The sequence below is a fragment of the Danio rerio genome, chromosome 5, assembly GCF_049306965.1.
Source record: "Danio rerio strain Tuebingen ecotype United States chromosome 5, GRCz12tu, whole genome shotgun sequence".
NCBI classification, from domain to species: domain Eukaryota; kingdom Metazoa; phylum Chordata; class Actinopteri; order Cypriniformes; family Danionidae; genus Danio; species Danio rerio.
In genome coordinates this window covers 74,423,975-74,438,738 of record NC_133180.1, presented here as the reverse complement: position 1 = coordinate 74,438,738, position 14,764 = coordinate 74,423,975, and the positions used below count along the sequence as shown (strand labels likewise).

Here is a 14,764-nt window from a genome sequence, read left to right as displayed (position 1 = left end):
AAGCGCGTCGAGCTGCAGTTCTTACTCATTTTACTAGCCTGTGGGTTAAATTTTGATGCTCAAGTGACCGAAATGTAACAAGAAAATACGGCCATTTTTCAAAATAAAAGACTTTTCAAAATAAATGATCGTTCAGATTCAGATAATAAATAAAACAGAAATAATAAATTTTTTTTTGTGGCCCGGTACCAATTAATCTATTGACTGGTACCGGTCTGTGGCCCGAGGGTTGGGGAGCACTGCTTTAGTGCGTATCTGCTCTGCAAGCACCACGCACCTCTTTTTCTAGTTCATTTAGATTGACTTTTAGCAGCTAATGACGTGATGCACTAAAGTAAACATTCTAAGCACAGCACTTTGATCGTAGGCTTTAGGGAACAGCCAATGCTGATCACATCGGTGTCATTGTACGCATCAAATTATTAAAATTGTATTCATTTTTTCTTTTATTATTGAGTTTTTCCTCCGCATACCACTAAAAGTAAGCCCGCATACTACTAGTGGTACACATACCACAGTTTGAAAACCACTGCACTAGACTTCATTCAAACATAAAAATTGCTTGCTGGGTTTACTTTAATGATTATGAAAGTTGTTGTTTATTGTATTTATGTCTGCGTTTCAGCAGTATAAATCTCTGAAAAGTTCAGTTTTGCCATTCTCAGGTGAGTTTGGGGAAGTGTGTCGGGGACGACTGAGGATTCCGGGTAAGAAGGAGAACTATGTGGCCATCAAGACCCTGAAGGGTGGATATACAGACAAGCAAAGGAGGGACTTCCTGGCTGAGGCCTCCATCATGGGCCAGTTCCAGCACCCCAACATTATTCACCTGGAGGGCATAATAACAGCAAGCTGCCCCGTCATGATCCTCACCGAATTCATGGAGAACGGAGCTCTGGACTCTTTCCTCAGAGTAAGTATGAGCTAGAACTTTCATATGCTTACTTACTTACTCCCAATGCCGTTTATATCGAAGTTGATGTTGAGCTGCACCACGTTGGTGCTTCGTTACATCTCATTTTTTGGAGGTGGGTCGTTAGCCCAACACTCAACCACCAACCTGGTGGACCAGGTAGAACTTAAATATACTGTAAGCTTGTTAAATGGTTAGTTTACCAAAAAAAAAGACAATTCCCTCACTATTTACTCACCCAAGTGCTTCTAAACGTCGCTAACGCTTTAGTTTAACTAAAAATTCTCACTATTAACTACTGGCTTATTATTACCTGCCTATTATTAGGCTATTAACTGTATATTAGCTCTTATATAGTATAGTATAGTATAGTATAGTATAGTATAGTATAGTATAGTATAGTATAGTATAGTATACAAGTATAGTATAAGTATAAAGATCTTATTTTATATCCCTAATCCTACACAATACCTAAACCCAACTACCTTACTAACTATTACCAAGCAGCTAAAACTACAGTAATTTATTGAACTAAACGTCTTAGTTAATGGTTTGTTAAATGTACATTACAGTAAAGTATGACTCTTTGTTCTGTTTAACACAAAGGGAGATACTCTGAAAAATGTTGAATAAAAGCAGCCATTGTTGAAACTAAAAATATTATCTAAGTCAATGGATGTTTTCATCCAGCATTCCTCAGTATAACTTTTTTTGTGTTCAACGGAAGAAAGAAACAGATTTGGATGAGTAAATGATAGCTGAATATAAATTTTGGGTGAATTTTCCCTTTAGGTCTGATGTCGTGCGTCACGGATTCTGGGTCCAAATATCAGATGTCAAAAACAAACTCATAATCTTAATTTTCATACCAATGCATAATCTTAGATGGTCAGACAGGGTTTCGGCTTATCCAATTGTTCAATTATTGTCTGGAATCCTGAGACTGTGGTGTTTTTTTATTATAGTAGACAGTGCTCAGCATATTTGAGTACACCCCCTTTTTAAAAAATGAATATTGTATCCATTTCGCAGTGAATATAGGTTATATTTATTGGTGTATTTGAACAAAACAAATTTATTAAACAGATATATTTATTAAATAAGATTTTGGTCACAGAACATCTTTAGAAATGGAAAGATAATACATTTAGATTCATGAAATTTAAAAATAAATAAATAACCAACAACATTTAAACAAATTTGTATAATTTTTTTGTTTCTCTTGATTTTTGCTTTTTTTGAAAATGTCATTTAATATTTTCCCCTAACATATAAATTTGGGCTACTAATTTTTGAACCATTATTGTAAGTTATTTTGTGAGTTTAGCTCCTGATTTGGCCTCATTACTGACTATTGTCTAACTATTGTATATGCACAAATATAATATTGTAAAGCATCCAATAATCCAAAAATATTCATTTAAATTAGAGATTTGCGAGGGATATACTGATTCATGCTGAGCACTGTATGCATATTTAGATTACAGCTCCAGTATGTTAGCTATATGTATAGGCCTAAAAATTGCTCCTAAATCCAGTATTGTGTTTTTATTAATGCACTTTGTCTACACATGTAGCAGCATGAAAATTAACTTGACTTAACTTAAAGGGGACCTATTATGCCCCTTTTAACCAGATGTAAGATAAGTTGTCTCTAGAGTGTGTGTGTGTGTGTGTGTGTGTGTGTGTGTGTGTGTGTGTGTATGTGTGAAGTTTCAGCTCAAAATACCACACTAATAATGTTTTGTAAGTCTCTGAAACTGGCCTTTTTAGGCTTTGATACCAATTGTCCAATTTTTGTGACTGTCGCTTTAAATGCAAATGAGATTGTGCTCTTTTCAAAAGAGGGCAGAGCTACAAATGCCTGTGTGTCAGCATAGTGGCCGATTCAAAACAGAGCTAATGTTATCTGTGTGAAAAACTAGGCACAGTGTGAAGACTCATGGTGGACGGCTGCTTCTCACTCAGGGCTGTATATGCTAATGAGGGACAAACTCACTAATGGGCGGGGCTTTCCACCTCTGATGACATGTACAAAGGGAGAATGTTAATTAAAGTGTTCCTGCAGTTCCTAAAAATTTAATTAATACGTTGTTACCACTATGAACTGGTGAAATTCACAGCCTCTTGCCACACAACCGTGTTTAAACCCCTTATTAAAGTGATTTTTGCCTAATAGGTCCCCTTTAATGTGTTATAAGACTAAAACAGCTATTGAAGCTCTCTCTAATATAGATGTTTCTTTCTCTCCAGCTCAACGATGGACAGTTTACACCGATACAGTTAGTCGGGATGCTGCGGGGCATTGCATCAGGAATGAAATATCTCTCAGAAATGAGTTACGTACACCGAGATCTTGCAGCGCGCAACATTCTTGTGAACAGTAACCTGGTCTGCAAGGTGTCCGACTTTGGTCTGTCGAGATTCCTGCAGGAGAATTCATCGGATCCCACGTACACCAGCTCACTGGTAAATACTGCTCTCGCCTTCAGTATTTTAGTGGGTAAAATGCAATCAAGCGTGGTTTAAGCATGCAATCAATAGTGATTAATTCAGATTTTTCCTGGATATGGTAACTGATCTGCTTGTTTCAGGGTGGTAAAATTCCCATCCGCTGGACGGCACCCGAAGCTATCGCCTTCCGTAAATTCACCTGCGCGTCCGATGTGTGGAGTTACGGGATTGTCATGTGGGAAGTGATGTCGTTTGGAGAACGACCGTACTGGGACATGAGCAACCAGGATGTAAGTGTTGGTTTTCATTTAAAATGCATTTTATCCAGCATTGAGACTTGATTTAAAAGGAAGTAGTGAATTTGTGTGAGCTTTGCTAGTACCAGGGGTTCATCATAGCGGTGTGTGTGATATTTATTGGGAATGACAATATCGTAGTTGTTGTTTTTACACTTTTTTCTGTAATTTGTGTTTCTTTCCTGAATAAATCAGTGATTGAATGATCTATTCATTAAAACATTCACCTGCTCTGTTTCCAAATGAATCAGCTGTTTTGAACGAGTCATTTGAATTTTCTAAATTAGGCATTAAATGAATCATAAAATGGATGATTTTAAACGACATTTGTCTTGTCTTGTTTTATTTAGTTTTGTTTTGCTTCGTTTTTTTGTTTTGCTTTTGTCTTGTTTTATTAATTTGTTTCGTTTTTATTTTTTATTTTGTTATTGTCTTGTTTATGTTTTGTATTTTGTTTTTCATTTCTTTTCTTTTCTGTTTTATTTTGTCTTGTTTTCATCTTGTTTTGTTTAGTTTTTTGTTCTGCTTTTGTTTTGTTTTTGTCTTGTTTTGTTATTTTATTTCATTTTTGTTTCTTATTTTCTGTTTTATTTTGTTTTTTTTCGTCTTGTTTTGTTTAGTTTTTTGTTTTGCTTTTGTTTTGTTTTTGTCTTGTTTTGTTATTTTGATTTATTTTCGTTTCTTATTCTCTGTTTTATTTTGTTTTGTTTTCATCTTGTTTTGTTTAGTTTTTTGTTTTGTTTTGTCTTGTTTCATTTCATTTTTGTTTTGTTTCATTTTCATTTATTTTCTTTTTATTTTCTTTTTTATGTTGTTTTGTTTTCATCTTGTTTCATTTAGTTTTTGTTTAGTTTTTTGTTTTGCTCTTGTCTTGTTTCATTCAATTTTTGTTTCGTTTCATTTTTGTTTTGCTATGCCTTGTTTCTTTTGTTTTGCTTTTGTCTTGTTTTGTTATTTTGTTTTATTTCTTTTCTGTTTTATTTTGTTTTGTTTCTGTCTTGTTTAGTTTTTTTTATTCATTCATTAAGACATTCACCTGCTTTGTTTCCAATATATACAATAAATCCGTTGATTAAAATGAGTCGTTTGAATTTTCTAAATTTATCAGTGATTGAATGATTTTGTATTTATGCTTATTGCAATATTTAGATGAAGAAAACATAATTAATTATAATTTTTTTGTAATATTTTTCAAGTGCTGTGGAAGTTTTCTTTCAACATATTTTTAAACATAATAGTTACTAATTTCTAATTACTCTTTTATTTTATCTTTGCCACAACGACAGTAAATAATATTTTGCTGGTTAACTCTAGCAAAGCTGCAGCTGAATATTTTTACAGTTCAGAGCAACACATTTGTGTTTATCAGTGATTGAATGATCTATTTATTAGGACTTTCACTTGCTTTGTTTCCAAATGAATCAGCAGTTTTGAACGAGTCATTTGAATTAGGACAGGGATTAACTGCCACCTACTGGTTGTTTTTGTTTTAGTCATATTTATTTATACATGATCATGTACATTTATACATATGTCATGCCTAAACTAGACAAGAAATCAACATAAAATTTGTTTAGAATTTTTTTTTAAAAAGATCATTTTTGTCAAAATCGCACCACCCTGGTTTATAACTATTTTTGTTGTCGACAATAGCCAAAATGTTTGTAGATATTGCATACAGTTTCAATTAAAAATTATGTATTTAGGTAGTGCATCGACATTTATAGCGCCAATGCACTTTGGATGTCCCAAGTTCGAGATCTAGATTGCTAACCCATCCCCTCTCCCTCCAACTTTGCTTCGTATCTAATTTCTGTGCTATCGTAATAAAGTCAAAATCAGAAAAATTATGTTAAAAATGTTGCAGTAAGTTCATTTCTTTGAAAGAATGAAATAGCTTTTTAAGTAAGGATCCATTAAATTGATCAAAAATAATAAATGTCCAATTTTTAATAAATTTTCTTCATTTAAAACACAAAAGAAATGAGTTCTTAAAACTATTATGTTTAAAAATATGTCGGAAAAAAATCTACACTCCGTTAAACAGCATTTAGGGAATATTTTGAAAAAGAATACAATTGACAGGCGCTCTTCAGCTGTATGTATTTTGGCTAATACATCCTAGGTAATATTGATCTGATGTATTGAGTTTGTTCCTCCTGTCATCAACATAGTGTATTGTGTTTGACCCAATCAGGTGATTAATGCCATTGAGCAGGATTACCGTCTGCCACCGCCGCCGGACTGTCCCACATACTTGCACCAGCTGATGCTGGACTGCTGGCAGAAGGAGAGGACGGCCCGGCCACGCTTCGCCAACATCGTCTCAGCTCTGGACAAGCTGATCCGCAACCCGGCCTCACTCAAAATCACAGCGCAGGAGGGGGCGGGGTGAGACTCTGATCCACAACACTTCTACATCACTCAATGCCGCAGCGAGCGCAGATTGAGAACAACACTAAGCAAATACATCTAGTTTATTACGTTTTGTCTTCTTCTTTTATCTCATTCAATTTTGATTCCGTTTTATTTAGTTTTTGTCTTGTTTTGTTTTTTGTTCATTTTAATTAGTTTTTGTGTTTTGTTGTTTTATTTTGTTTAGTTTTGTCTTATTTCAGTTGTTTTTGTTTTTTGTTATGTTTTTTGTTAGTTTTCATTTTATTTAATTTTTGTTTTATTTTGGTCTTGTTTCGTTGTTTTATTTTTGTTTTTATTTTGTTTTTGTCTTGTTTTGTTTTGTTTTTGTCTCATTTTGTTTCCGTTTCATTTTGTTTTTGTCTTGTTTGTTTTTTTGTCATATATATATATATATATATATCTTTTTGTTTAATATTATTTCTATTTCATTTTGTTTTGTGTTGTTTTGTTTTGTTTAGTTTTTGTCTTGATTCATTAGTTTTTTTTTTTGTTTGTTTGTTTTTGCTTCGTTTTCATTTAATCTTCATTTTGGTCTTGTTTCCTTTAATTTTTCTTTAGTTTTTTGTCTTGTTTTGTTTTTGTCTCATTTTGCTTTTTTTTTGTTTTGGTCTCGTTTTGTATTTGTCTTGTTTTGTTTAGTTTTTGCTAGGTTTTTTGTCTTGTTTTGTTTTGTCTCATTTTGATCTGTTTTTTTTGTTTTGTTTTTGACTCGCTTTGTTTTTGTCTTGTTTCGTTTAGTATTTTGTTTCGTTTAGTTTTTGTCTTGTTTAGTTTTTGTCGTGTTTAGTTTTTGTCGTGTTTAGTTTTGTCTTGTTTAGTTTTTGTCGTGTTTAGTTTTTGTTTAATTCTTTGTCTTGTTATTGTTTGTCTCATTTTGCTTTGGATTTTGTTTTGCTTTTGTCTTGTTTTATTTTGCTTTGTTTTTTGTTTTGTTTGTCTCGCTTCGTTTCTGTTTTGTTTCGTTTAGTTTTTTGTCTCATTTAGTTTTTGTCTTGTTTAGTTTTTGTTAAATTTTTTGTCTTGTTTTTGTTTGTCTCATTTTGCTTTGGTTTTTGTTTTGATTTTGTCTTGTTTTGTTTGTGTTTCATTTTGCTTTGTTATTTGTCTTGTTTTGTTTTAGTGTCATATTGTATTTTTGTGTTCATATTTAGGATTCATATATAATTATCATTATTATAATATTCAGATACAAATACATTTTCAAGGACTGTGGAAGATTTTTTCCAACACATTTTAAGCATAATAGTTATAAGTTATTTATAATAACTAATTTCATTTGCCTTTGCCATGATTACAGAACATTATTTGACTAGATAGTCATTACTTTGTTTTGTAGCCAATCAAAAAAAAAAAAAATAAATAAAAATAAATAAATAAATATATATATATAGTGAAAATATTGTAAAAATTTCCTTGCTCTTTTAAAAACATCACCTGGAAAATATTTAGAAAATAACAGAAATTTCCCAGGAGGCGAATTATTTTGACTTCAGCTGTAATTGCTCAAATGAAGAAGATGTCTTGAATTAGCCCTCAGTAAAGGAAGCCTTGACAGTTTTCCTCGAGGGGAAAAACTAAACAGTGACGGACAGAACTGGGCTCATACTGAGCATTGATTGACAGACTGACAGCTCGTCATGCTGAGAGAGGCGGAGCTACACTAACATACAAGAGGCCACACTGAGTGGACGAGAGCCAAGATCATCAATGATGGACAGAATGAGGAATGACTGAAGCTTTGATTGACAGCTATTGTTGAGCTCAATGCATTACTGTAATCACATTACTGCTCCTGTCACTAAAACATGCTTTAGTAATCCTGCTGCTGTCCATTTCTGAAAGTCGACAAGACAACATAAAATGAATTATGGCTGGATGATATTAAAAAAGATACACCATGGCAACGATAAAAGAAATCAGTTAATAGAAATGAGTTATTAAAACTATTATACATATGTTTAGAAATGTGTTGACAAAAATCTCTGTTAAACATTACTTATATTTGAAAATATACTATTATATTTGTGTATATACTTTTAAAACTTCAAATAAATCCTGCATTTGGGATGGGTTAGGGTTTATGTTAACATCTAGTTATAGGTTTTTTACTTGAAGCAGGAAATATCATTAAATTAGGCACTGTTTTTCTCTGTGCGCAGCCCCTCTCACCCTCTGCTGGACCAGCGGTCTCCACTCACGCCCTCATCCTGCGGGACAGTGGGTGACTGGCTGCGGGCCATCAAGATGGAGCGCTACGAGGAGACATTTCTGCAGGCGGGATACACGTCCATGCAGCTCGTCACCCACATCAACACGGAGTGAGTCCAGATCACATTCAGATTACATGCTTGGAAAAACAGATAAAATTCTTATATCACATGCATGTTTTTGTTTAGAGAACGTTGAACATGAACATTAGAAAACGGAAAATAGAAAGTAAATGTTTGAAATTTCTAAATGTTACAAATAAATGTTAGTAAACAAAGAATAGATCAATAAATATGTTTAAACATACATAAATGCATTCATTAAAATGACTAAATAAATAAATAAATAGGCATAGCAGACTGCAGCATAGAAAAAAATAGACAGGTAAATAAATATATAAAAAATTTAATAAAATTAATAAAATTAAAATAATATAAAATAAAATAAATATCAAAATAAAAGTAAATTAATCAAAAATATAAATATAAAAAATTATTAAACAAAATGAATCAGTCAGTAAATAATAAAATAAAAATATAAATAGGTTTAATATAAATTAAAAATAGAAAAGTAAATAAATCAAATTTCTAAATATAAAAAATAAATACTATTTAAAAAGACTAAATAAATGCAGAAATAAACCAATTTAATTCTTTTAGTTTGTTTATTTATGTATGTTTACACATAAATATTTATTGATGTATTATTATTTTTGTTTGTTTAATATTATCTACATTTCATATTTACATATTTGCTAAATTTCTATTTTTCATTTCTAACATTCATTATTTTTTATATTTAGAAATGTGATTTATTTACTTTTCCATTTTTAATTTCTATTTTTCAGTCTATTAAGAATATTGATTTATTTCATTTATTTTTTATTGACTGATTCATTTTGTTTAATAATTTTTTATATTCAGATTTTTGATTAATTTACTTTTCTATTTTTAATTTCTATTTTGCAGGCCGCTATACCTATTTATTTATTCAGTCTTTTAGTTTATTTATTTATGGGCGTCACGGTGGCGCAGTGGGTAGCACAATTGTCTCATAGCAAGAAGGTCACTGGTTTGAGCCTCGGCTGGGTTAGTTGGCATTTCTGTATGGAGTTTGCATATTCTCCCCCAGGTGCTCCGGTTTCTCCCACAGCCCAAACACATGCGCTATAGGTGAATTAAATAAGCTAAATTATTTATGAGTGTGTGTGAATGTGAGAGTGTATGGATGTTTTACCAGTACTGGGTTGCAGCTGGAAGGGCATCCGCTGTGTAAAACATATGCTGGATAAGTTAGCAGTTCATTCCGCTGTGGGGGACTAAATAAAGGGAAGGATATATATATATATGTTGTACTCTCCCATTCACTGCACTCTTAAGTTTACTCAACTATTATTACTTTCCAACCCGTAAATAAAAAAAAAAAAAAGGTTTCATTCAGGCTTGACCCAATATATATTTAGTATTTGATCACATTTTAATCTCCAAAGTGTAACGGTGTCCCATTCTCTCTGTCTTTCAGGGATCTGCTGCGTTTGGGAATAACTTTAGCAGGTCACCAGAAGAAGATTCTCTCCAGCATTGAGGCTCTCGGGATTCAAAACAAAGCACCAGGGAATGTGCTGTACTGAGTGAACCACACACACACACACACACACACACACACACACATATGAACTCTACAGTGCTGGAGAGCCTTCATCTAACCAACCCGCTCACAATCAGGAACATTTCTACTTCCTTTTTTTTTAACCATGGTGTCACTAAAGAATCAAGATGGCCTCTTTTCTTCCAAGACTACCTAATAAAAGCGATATTACATCTGATTTGTGATATCAAACGGGTCTCACGGGGGGGGATGTTACCTTATTTGGACATCCTCTCGCTCTGACATCATAACGCAAGGACTGTGACATCACACACCTGTTTCCATTTTTGCAGAGTATTTTTCTAAAGGAGACTTTCGTACAGAAGGATGAGGAATACGACGTTTATTACGCAGGAATTTGGATACATTTTATTAACGATGACTTCTTCACGTGTGTCAGAAACACACACACACACACACACAAAATAAATCGGTGTTGTGTCTTTGGAAACGATGCACTCGGTGTGTGTGTATGCGAGCAGCAATAAGAGCACAAAAGTCTTAGCACTTTTTTTCTGAAGAGAAAGACATGAATGAGAATGAATATGCGAACACACACACATACACACACATATACACACTCTCTGCAACACTTGACTGGCACTAAAAAGAGACCAAATAAAGACTGTATGTTGTTGTTGTGTTTTTGAGTGGCTGAAAGACTGGAGGTTAAACACGTGCCATACTGTTTTACTACGGGAATGTTGTGCTGGTTTTGCTCACCAACTTGAACTGCAGCGTTTGGGTTTATGTCTACGAGGATTCGGTCTTCACATTGGAGATCATGCAAAGAACAAACCAGGGACTTTTATTTTGTTGCCTTCTCCGTCGGTTTTGTTTTGTATAAATATATACTTGAGTTATGTAAAAAGGTGCATTTTCTTTTTGGTCAGTGTAATCTGTGTTTCTGTTACAATAAAAAGTATACATTTAGACTGGTTTCACACTGTTCGCTTTTCGTTCTGTGCTGAATGTGTTGAACAAGGGGAACAAAATTACATTTACATTTAGTCATTTAGCAGACGCTTTTATTAGCTCTGATTTCAGAGTAGGGTCTAACCCAGCAGGAACTACCAGTACTGCAGGTGTACATTGATCTGGTGAATACATGCAGTAGATCATTTTACACTGTGAGCCTCATGAAAGCAGCGGTTAACCGTTGCCATTGTCTACACTCTACAGCATTGTGTTCTTCTCTAATCCTTGATGAGAAGTAGTTATGTGTTGTTTTGTTTTGTTTTTTGTGTTTTTTTGCTTGTTTTTTTGTGTTTTTTTTGTTTGTTTAGTTTTTGTTTTGTTTTCCTTTTTTTTGTTTTGTGCTTTTTGTTTAGTTTAGCATTTTGTTTTGATGTGTTTTGTTTTTTATTTAGTTTTTGTTTTGTTGTGCAATTTTTTTATTTATTATTAATTTTATTTTATTATTTATTATATTTATTATTTATTATTATTATTTTATTATTTATTATTTTTTTATTTTTGTTTTGCGTTTTGTTGTCTTTTTTGTTTAGTTTTGCGTTTTGTTTTTATTAAGTTTTTGTTTTGTTTAGCATTTTTCATAGTTTTTTAGTTTTGTGTTTTTTTATGTTTAGTTTCTGCTTTGTTTTGCATTTTGTTTTGTGTTTAGTTTTTTTTTTTGGTTTTGTGCTTTTTGTTTTGTTTTTTTGTTTAGTTTTTGTTTTGCATTTTGTTTTGTGTTTAGTTTTTTGTGTTTTTGTTTTGTTTTGTTTTTTTAGTTTTTGTTTTGTTTTCTTTTTTGTTTAGTTTAGTGTTTTGTTGTGTCTTGTTTTTTTATTTTTTGTTTTGCATTTTGTTTTGTGTTTAGTTTTTTTGTTTCGTGCTTTTTGTTTTTTGTTTTTTTGTTTTTGTTTTGCGTTTTGTTTTCTTTTTTGTTTAGTTTAGCGTTTTGTTTTGTTGTGTTTTGTTTTTTTATTTAGTTTTTGTTTTTTGTTTACTTTTTTGTTTTTATTTGTCCTATTTTTTGTTATTTTTTTCGTTTTGTTTTCTTTTTGTTTAGTTTTTCGTTTCATTTTATTTAGTTTTAGTTTTGTTAAGCATTTTTAATATTGGTTGCATTTTGTTTTGTGATTTGTTTTTTATTTAGTTTTGTTTTGCATTTTTTATTTTTTTATTAATTTGTTGATTCTTTTTGTTTTTGTGTAGGTTTTGGTTTGCATTTTGTTTTGTGTTTTTTTGTTTTGTGTTTTTATTTAGTTTTTGTTTTACATTTTGTTTAGTTTTTTATTTAGTTTTTGTTTTGCATTTTTTGTGTGTGTTTAGTTTTTGTTTTTTGTTTTGTTTTTGTGTTTTTTGTTTAGTTTTTTGCGTTTTGTTTTATGTTTTTTGGTTTGCATTTTTTGTTTTGTTTTTTATTTATTTTTTGTTTTACTTATTTTTTAGTTTTTGGTTTGTGTTTTGTTTTGTGTTTTTCTGTTTAGATTTTTTGTGTTTTGTTTGGGGTTTTTTGTTTTTATTTTGTGATTTTTATTTAGTTTTTGTTTTAAGTTTTGTTTTGTGTTTTGTTTTGTTTCGCTTTTTTTGAGTTTTTTTTTATGTGTGTGCGTGTGTATTATATATATATATATAATGTATATGTGATACATATGCATTAAAACAAAACTGTACAAAACAGGCTAGTTACATAGACATTTATATTCATATATGATTTGTATCATATACACTAAATATGAATAAAAAATTCAAAAATGTACATGTTTATATATATAGATAATAAATATGCACAGGGCACACACATATATTATGCAAATAATCTTTGCCCAGCAGTAGTTTTGTTTGTTTGTTTTTTGTTCTGTATTTCTTTTTCTCGCTTTTTGTTTGTCTAAAAATACAGAAAATATACTCACAATTGCTTACCTCCATCAAATACTTTCAGTTTTAGACATTACATCAGGGTTCCCGCGGGTCATTATGTCATTTAAACAGGTCTATTCCACATTAATATTTAACAGCTTATATTCTAGATACTGAAAGTAAATATATATATTTTTGTCTTGAAATATTAGGGATTTTTATTAGGGATGTTTTAGCCCATTTTAGGGCCTTTAGGTTCAAAGTGTATAGAAAATGTAAATGTACAATTTGTAAAAGTGCTGTCAAGATATCAAATATTTGAAGCTTCGAAGCCATGCAAACATTCTTGACCTCAAACTTTTTTTTTTTCAAAAACTGTGGTAAATTATCCACAGTTAATCACACAGTGGTTATTAAAATCATGCAAAATGACATTCAAGCTAAAACCATTTTAATATAATGCAAAACACAACAGTGGCCTGTTTTTCTGTTCATTGTGGGTCATGGAAATTCAGCTCCTTAGTCAGTGAAAGTCAGGCAAATGTCAAGAAACTTTATATTTGGCTTAAAATAGTAACCTTTATACATGGTGTTGTGCTTGAAAACATCCTATATGTACCTGTAAGTGGCATGATAACGTAATCATGCCTGAAAAAACATGATTGGGGCAAAAGAAAATGTAATTTTGATCTTCAACACACAGTCAGACTATGTTAATGCAGCAGTTCCTGAACGACACGTTTCTTGGGCACACATAGACATAAACAGTCTGACAGTGTTGAGGACGTGGCGGTTTTTTTCTGAAAGCTGATACAGTATAAATATCTGATGTTTGCATACAGTACATACATGCCAGTGTACTATTACAAGATCTTTCATGAGGAAAAGAAAAGTAAGTCTGATGTTTGCATATGTAAACCTCAATGTACCGTCACAACACACGCAAACGCAACGTCAAATACAGCAGATGCTGGATGTGCTGGAGTGTTGACATGATCACATTGCAAACGTTTGTTTTTTACTATGACTTTTGGTGCTAATTATTTTCCATTCCATGTATTTTGTTTTAGTTTTGTTTTGTGTTTTTTGTGCGTTTTGTGTTTTTTGTTTTGTTGGGTTTTTGTTTTGTGTTTTTTTTTTTTTTTTTGCTTTGGTTTTGATTTTTGTTTAGTTTTTTTGTGTTTTGTTTTGTGTTTTTGTTTTGTTTGTTTTTTGCTTTGTTTTGTTGTATTTTTGTTTTGTTTAGTTTTTTATTTTGTTGTGCTTTTGTGTTTTTTGTTTGTTTTGTGTTTTTGTTTAGTTTTTAGTGTTTTTCTTTTTTGTTTGTTGTGTTTTTGTTTTGTGTTTTTTGTGTTTTTTTGTGTTGTGTTTTTATTTTGTTTGTTTTTTTCTTTGTTTTGTTGTATTTTTGTTTTGTTTAGTTTTTTTTGTTTTGTTGTTTTTGCTTTTTGTTTTGTTTATTTTTTTATTTTGTTGTGTTTTGATTTTTGTTTTGTGTTTTTTGTGTGTTTTTTGTTTTGTGTTTTTATTTTGTTTGTTTTTTTCTTTGTTCAGTTGTATTTTTGTTTTGTTTTGTTGTTTTTGTTTTGTGCTTTTAGTTTTGTTTAGTTTTTTATTTTGTTGTGCTTTTGTTTTGTTTTTTTGCTTGTTTTGGGGTTTTTGTGTTTTTGTTTGTTGTGTTTTTGTTTCGTGCTTTTTGTTTTTGTTTTCTTTTGTTGTGTTTTTTGTTTTGTTGTGTTTTTGTTTTGTATTTTTTGTTTGTTTTGTTTTGTGGTTTTTGGTTTGTTTTGTGTTTTGGTTTTGATTTGTGTTTTTTATAGTTTGTGTTTTTTGTGTTGTGTTGTGCTTTTGCTTTGTTTTGTGTTTTGTTGTGTTTTTTATTTTGTTTTGTGTTTTTGGTCAAAAATATCAGCAGAACTTTATATCTGGTGTCTCGATATAACATGACCCTTTTAATTCATTCTCTCTTTTAGCCTTCTCAACTCTTGATCCTTTTATCTGTGACTGACACACACACACA

At 31.3% G+C, this 14,764-nt stretch overlaps 1 protein-coding gene across 2 annotated transcripts in view; it reads left to right on the top strand.

Moving 5' to 3' along the window:
- The window catches only part of ephb4a (eph receptor B4a), a 91,577-nt gene extending 80,708 nt beyond the window's left edge, over positions 1–10,869 (top strand). Inside the window, exons 12-17 of one of the 2 annotated variants that reach the window (XM_021476001.3) lie at positions 666–913; positions 3,167–3,382; positions 3,508–3,657; positions 5,861–6,054; positions 8,241–8,399; positions 9,811–10,869. In XM_021476001.3, coding sequence (XP_021331676.1) covers positions 666–913; positions 3,167–3,382; positions 3,508–3,657; positions 5,861–6,054; positions 8,241–8,399; positions 9,811–9,919 — 1,076 coding nt within the window. In that variant the 3' untranslated portion in view covers positions 9,920–10,869. 2 annotated transcript variants of the gene reach the window in all.
- The last annotated feature ends 3,895 nt before the right edge of the window (positions 10,870–14,764 follow it).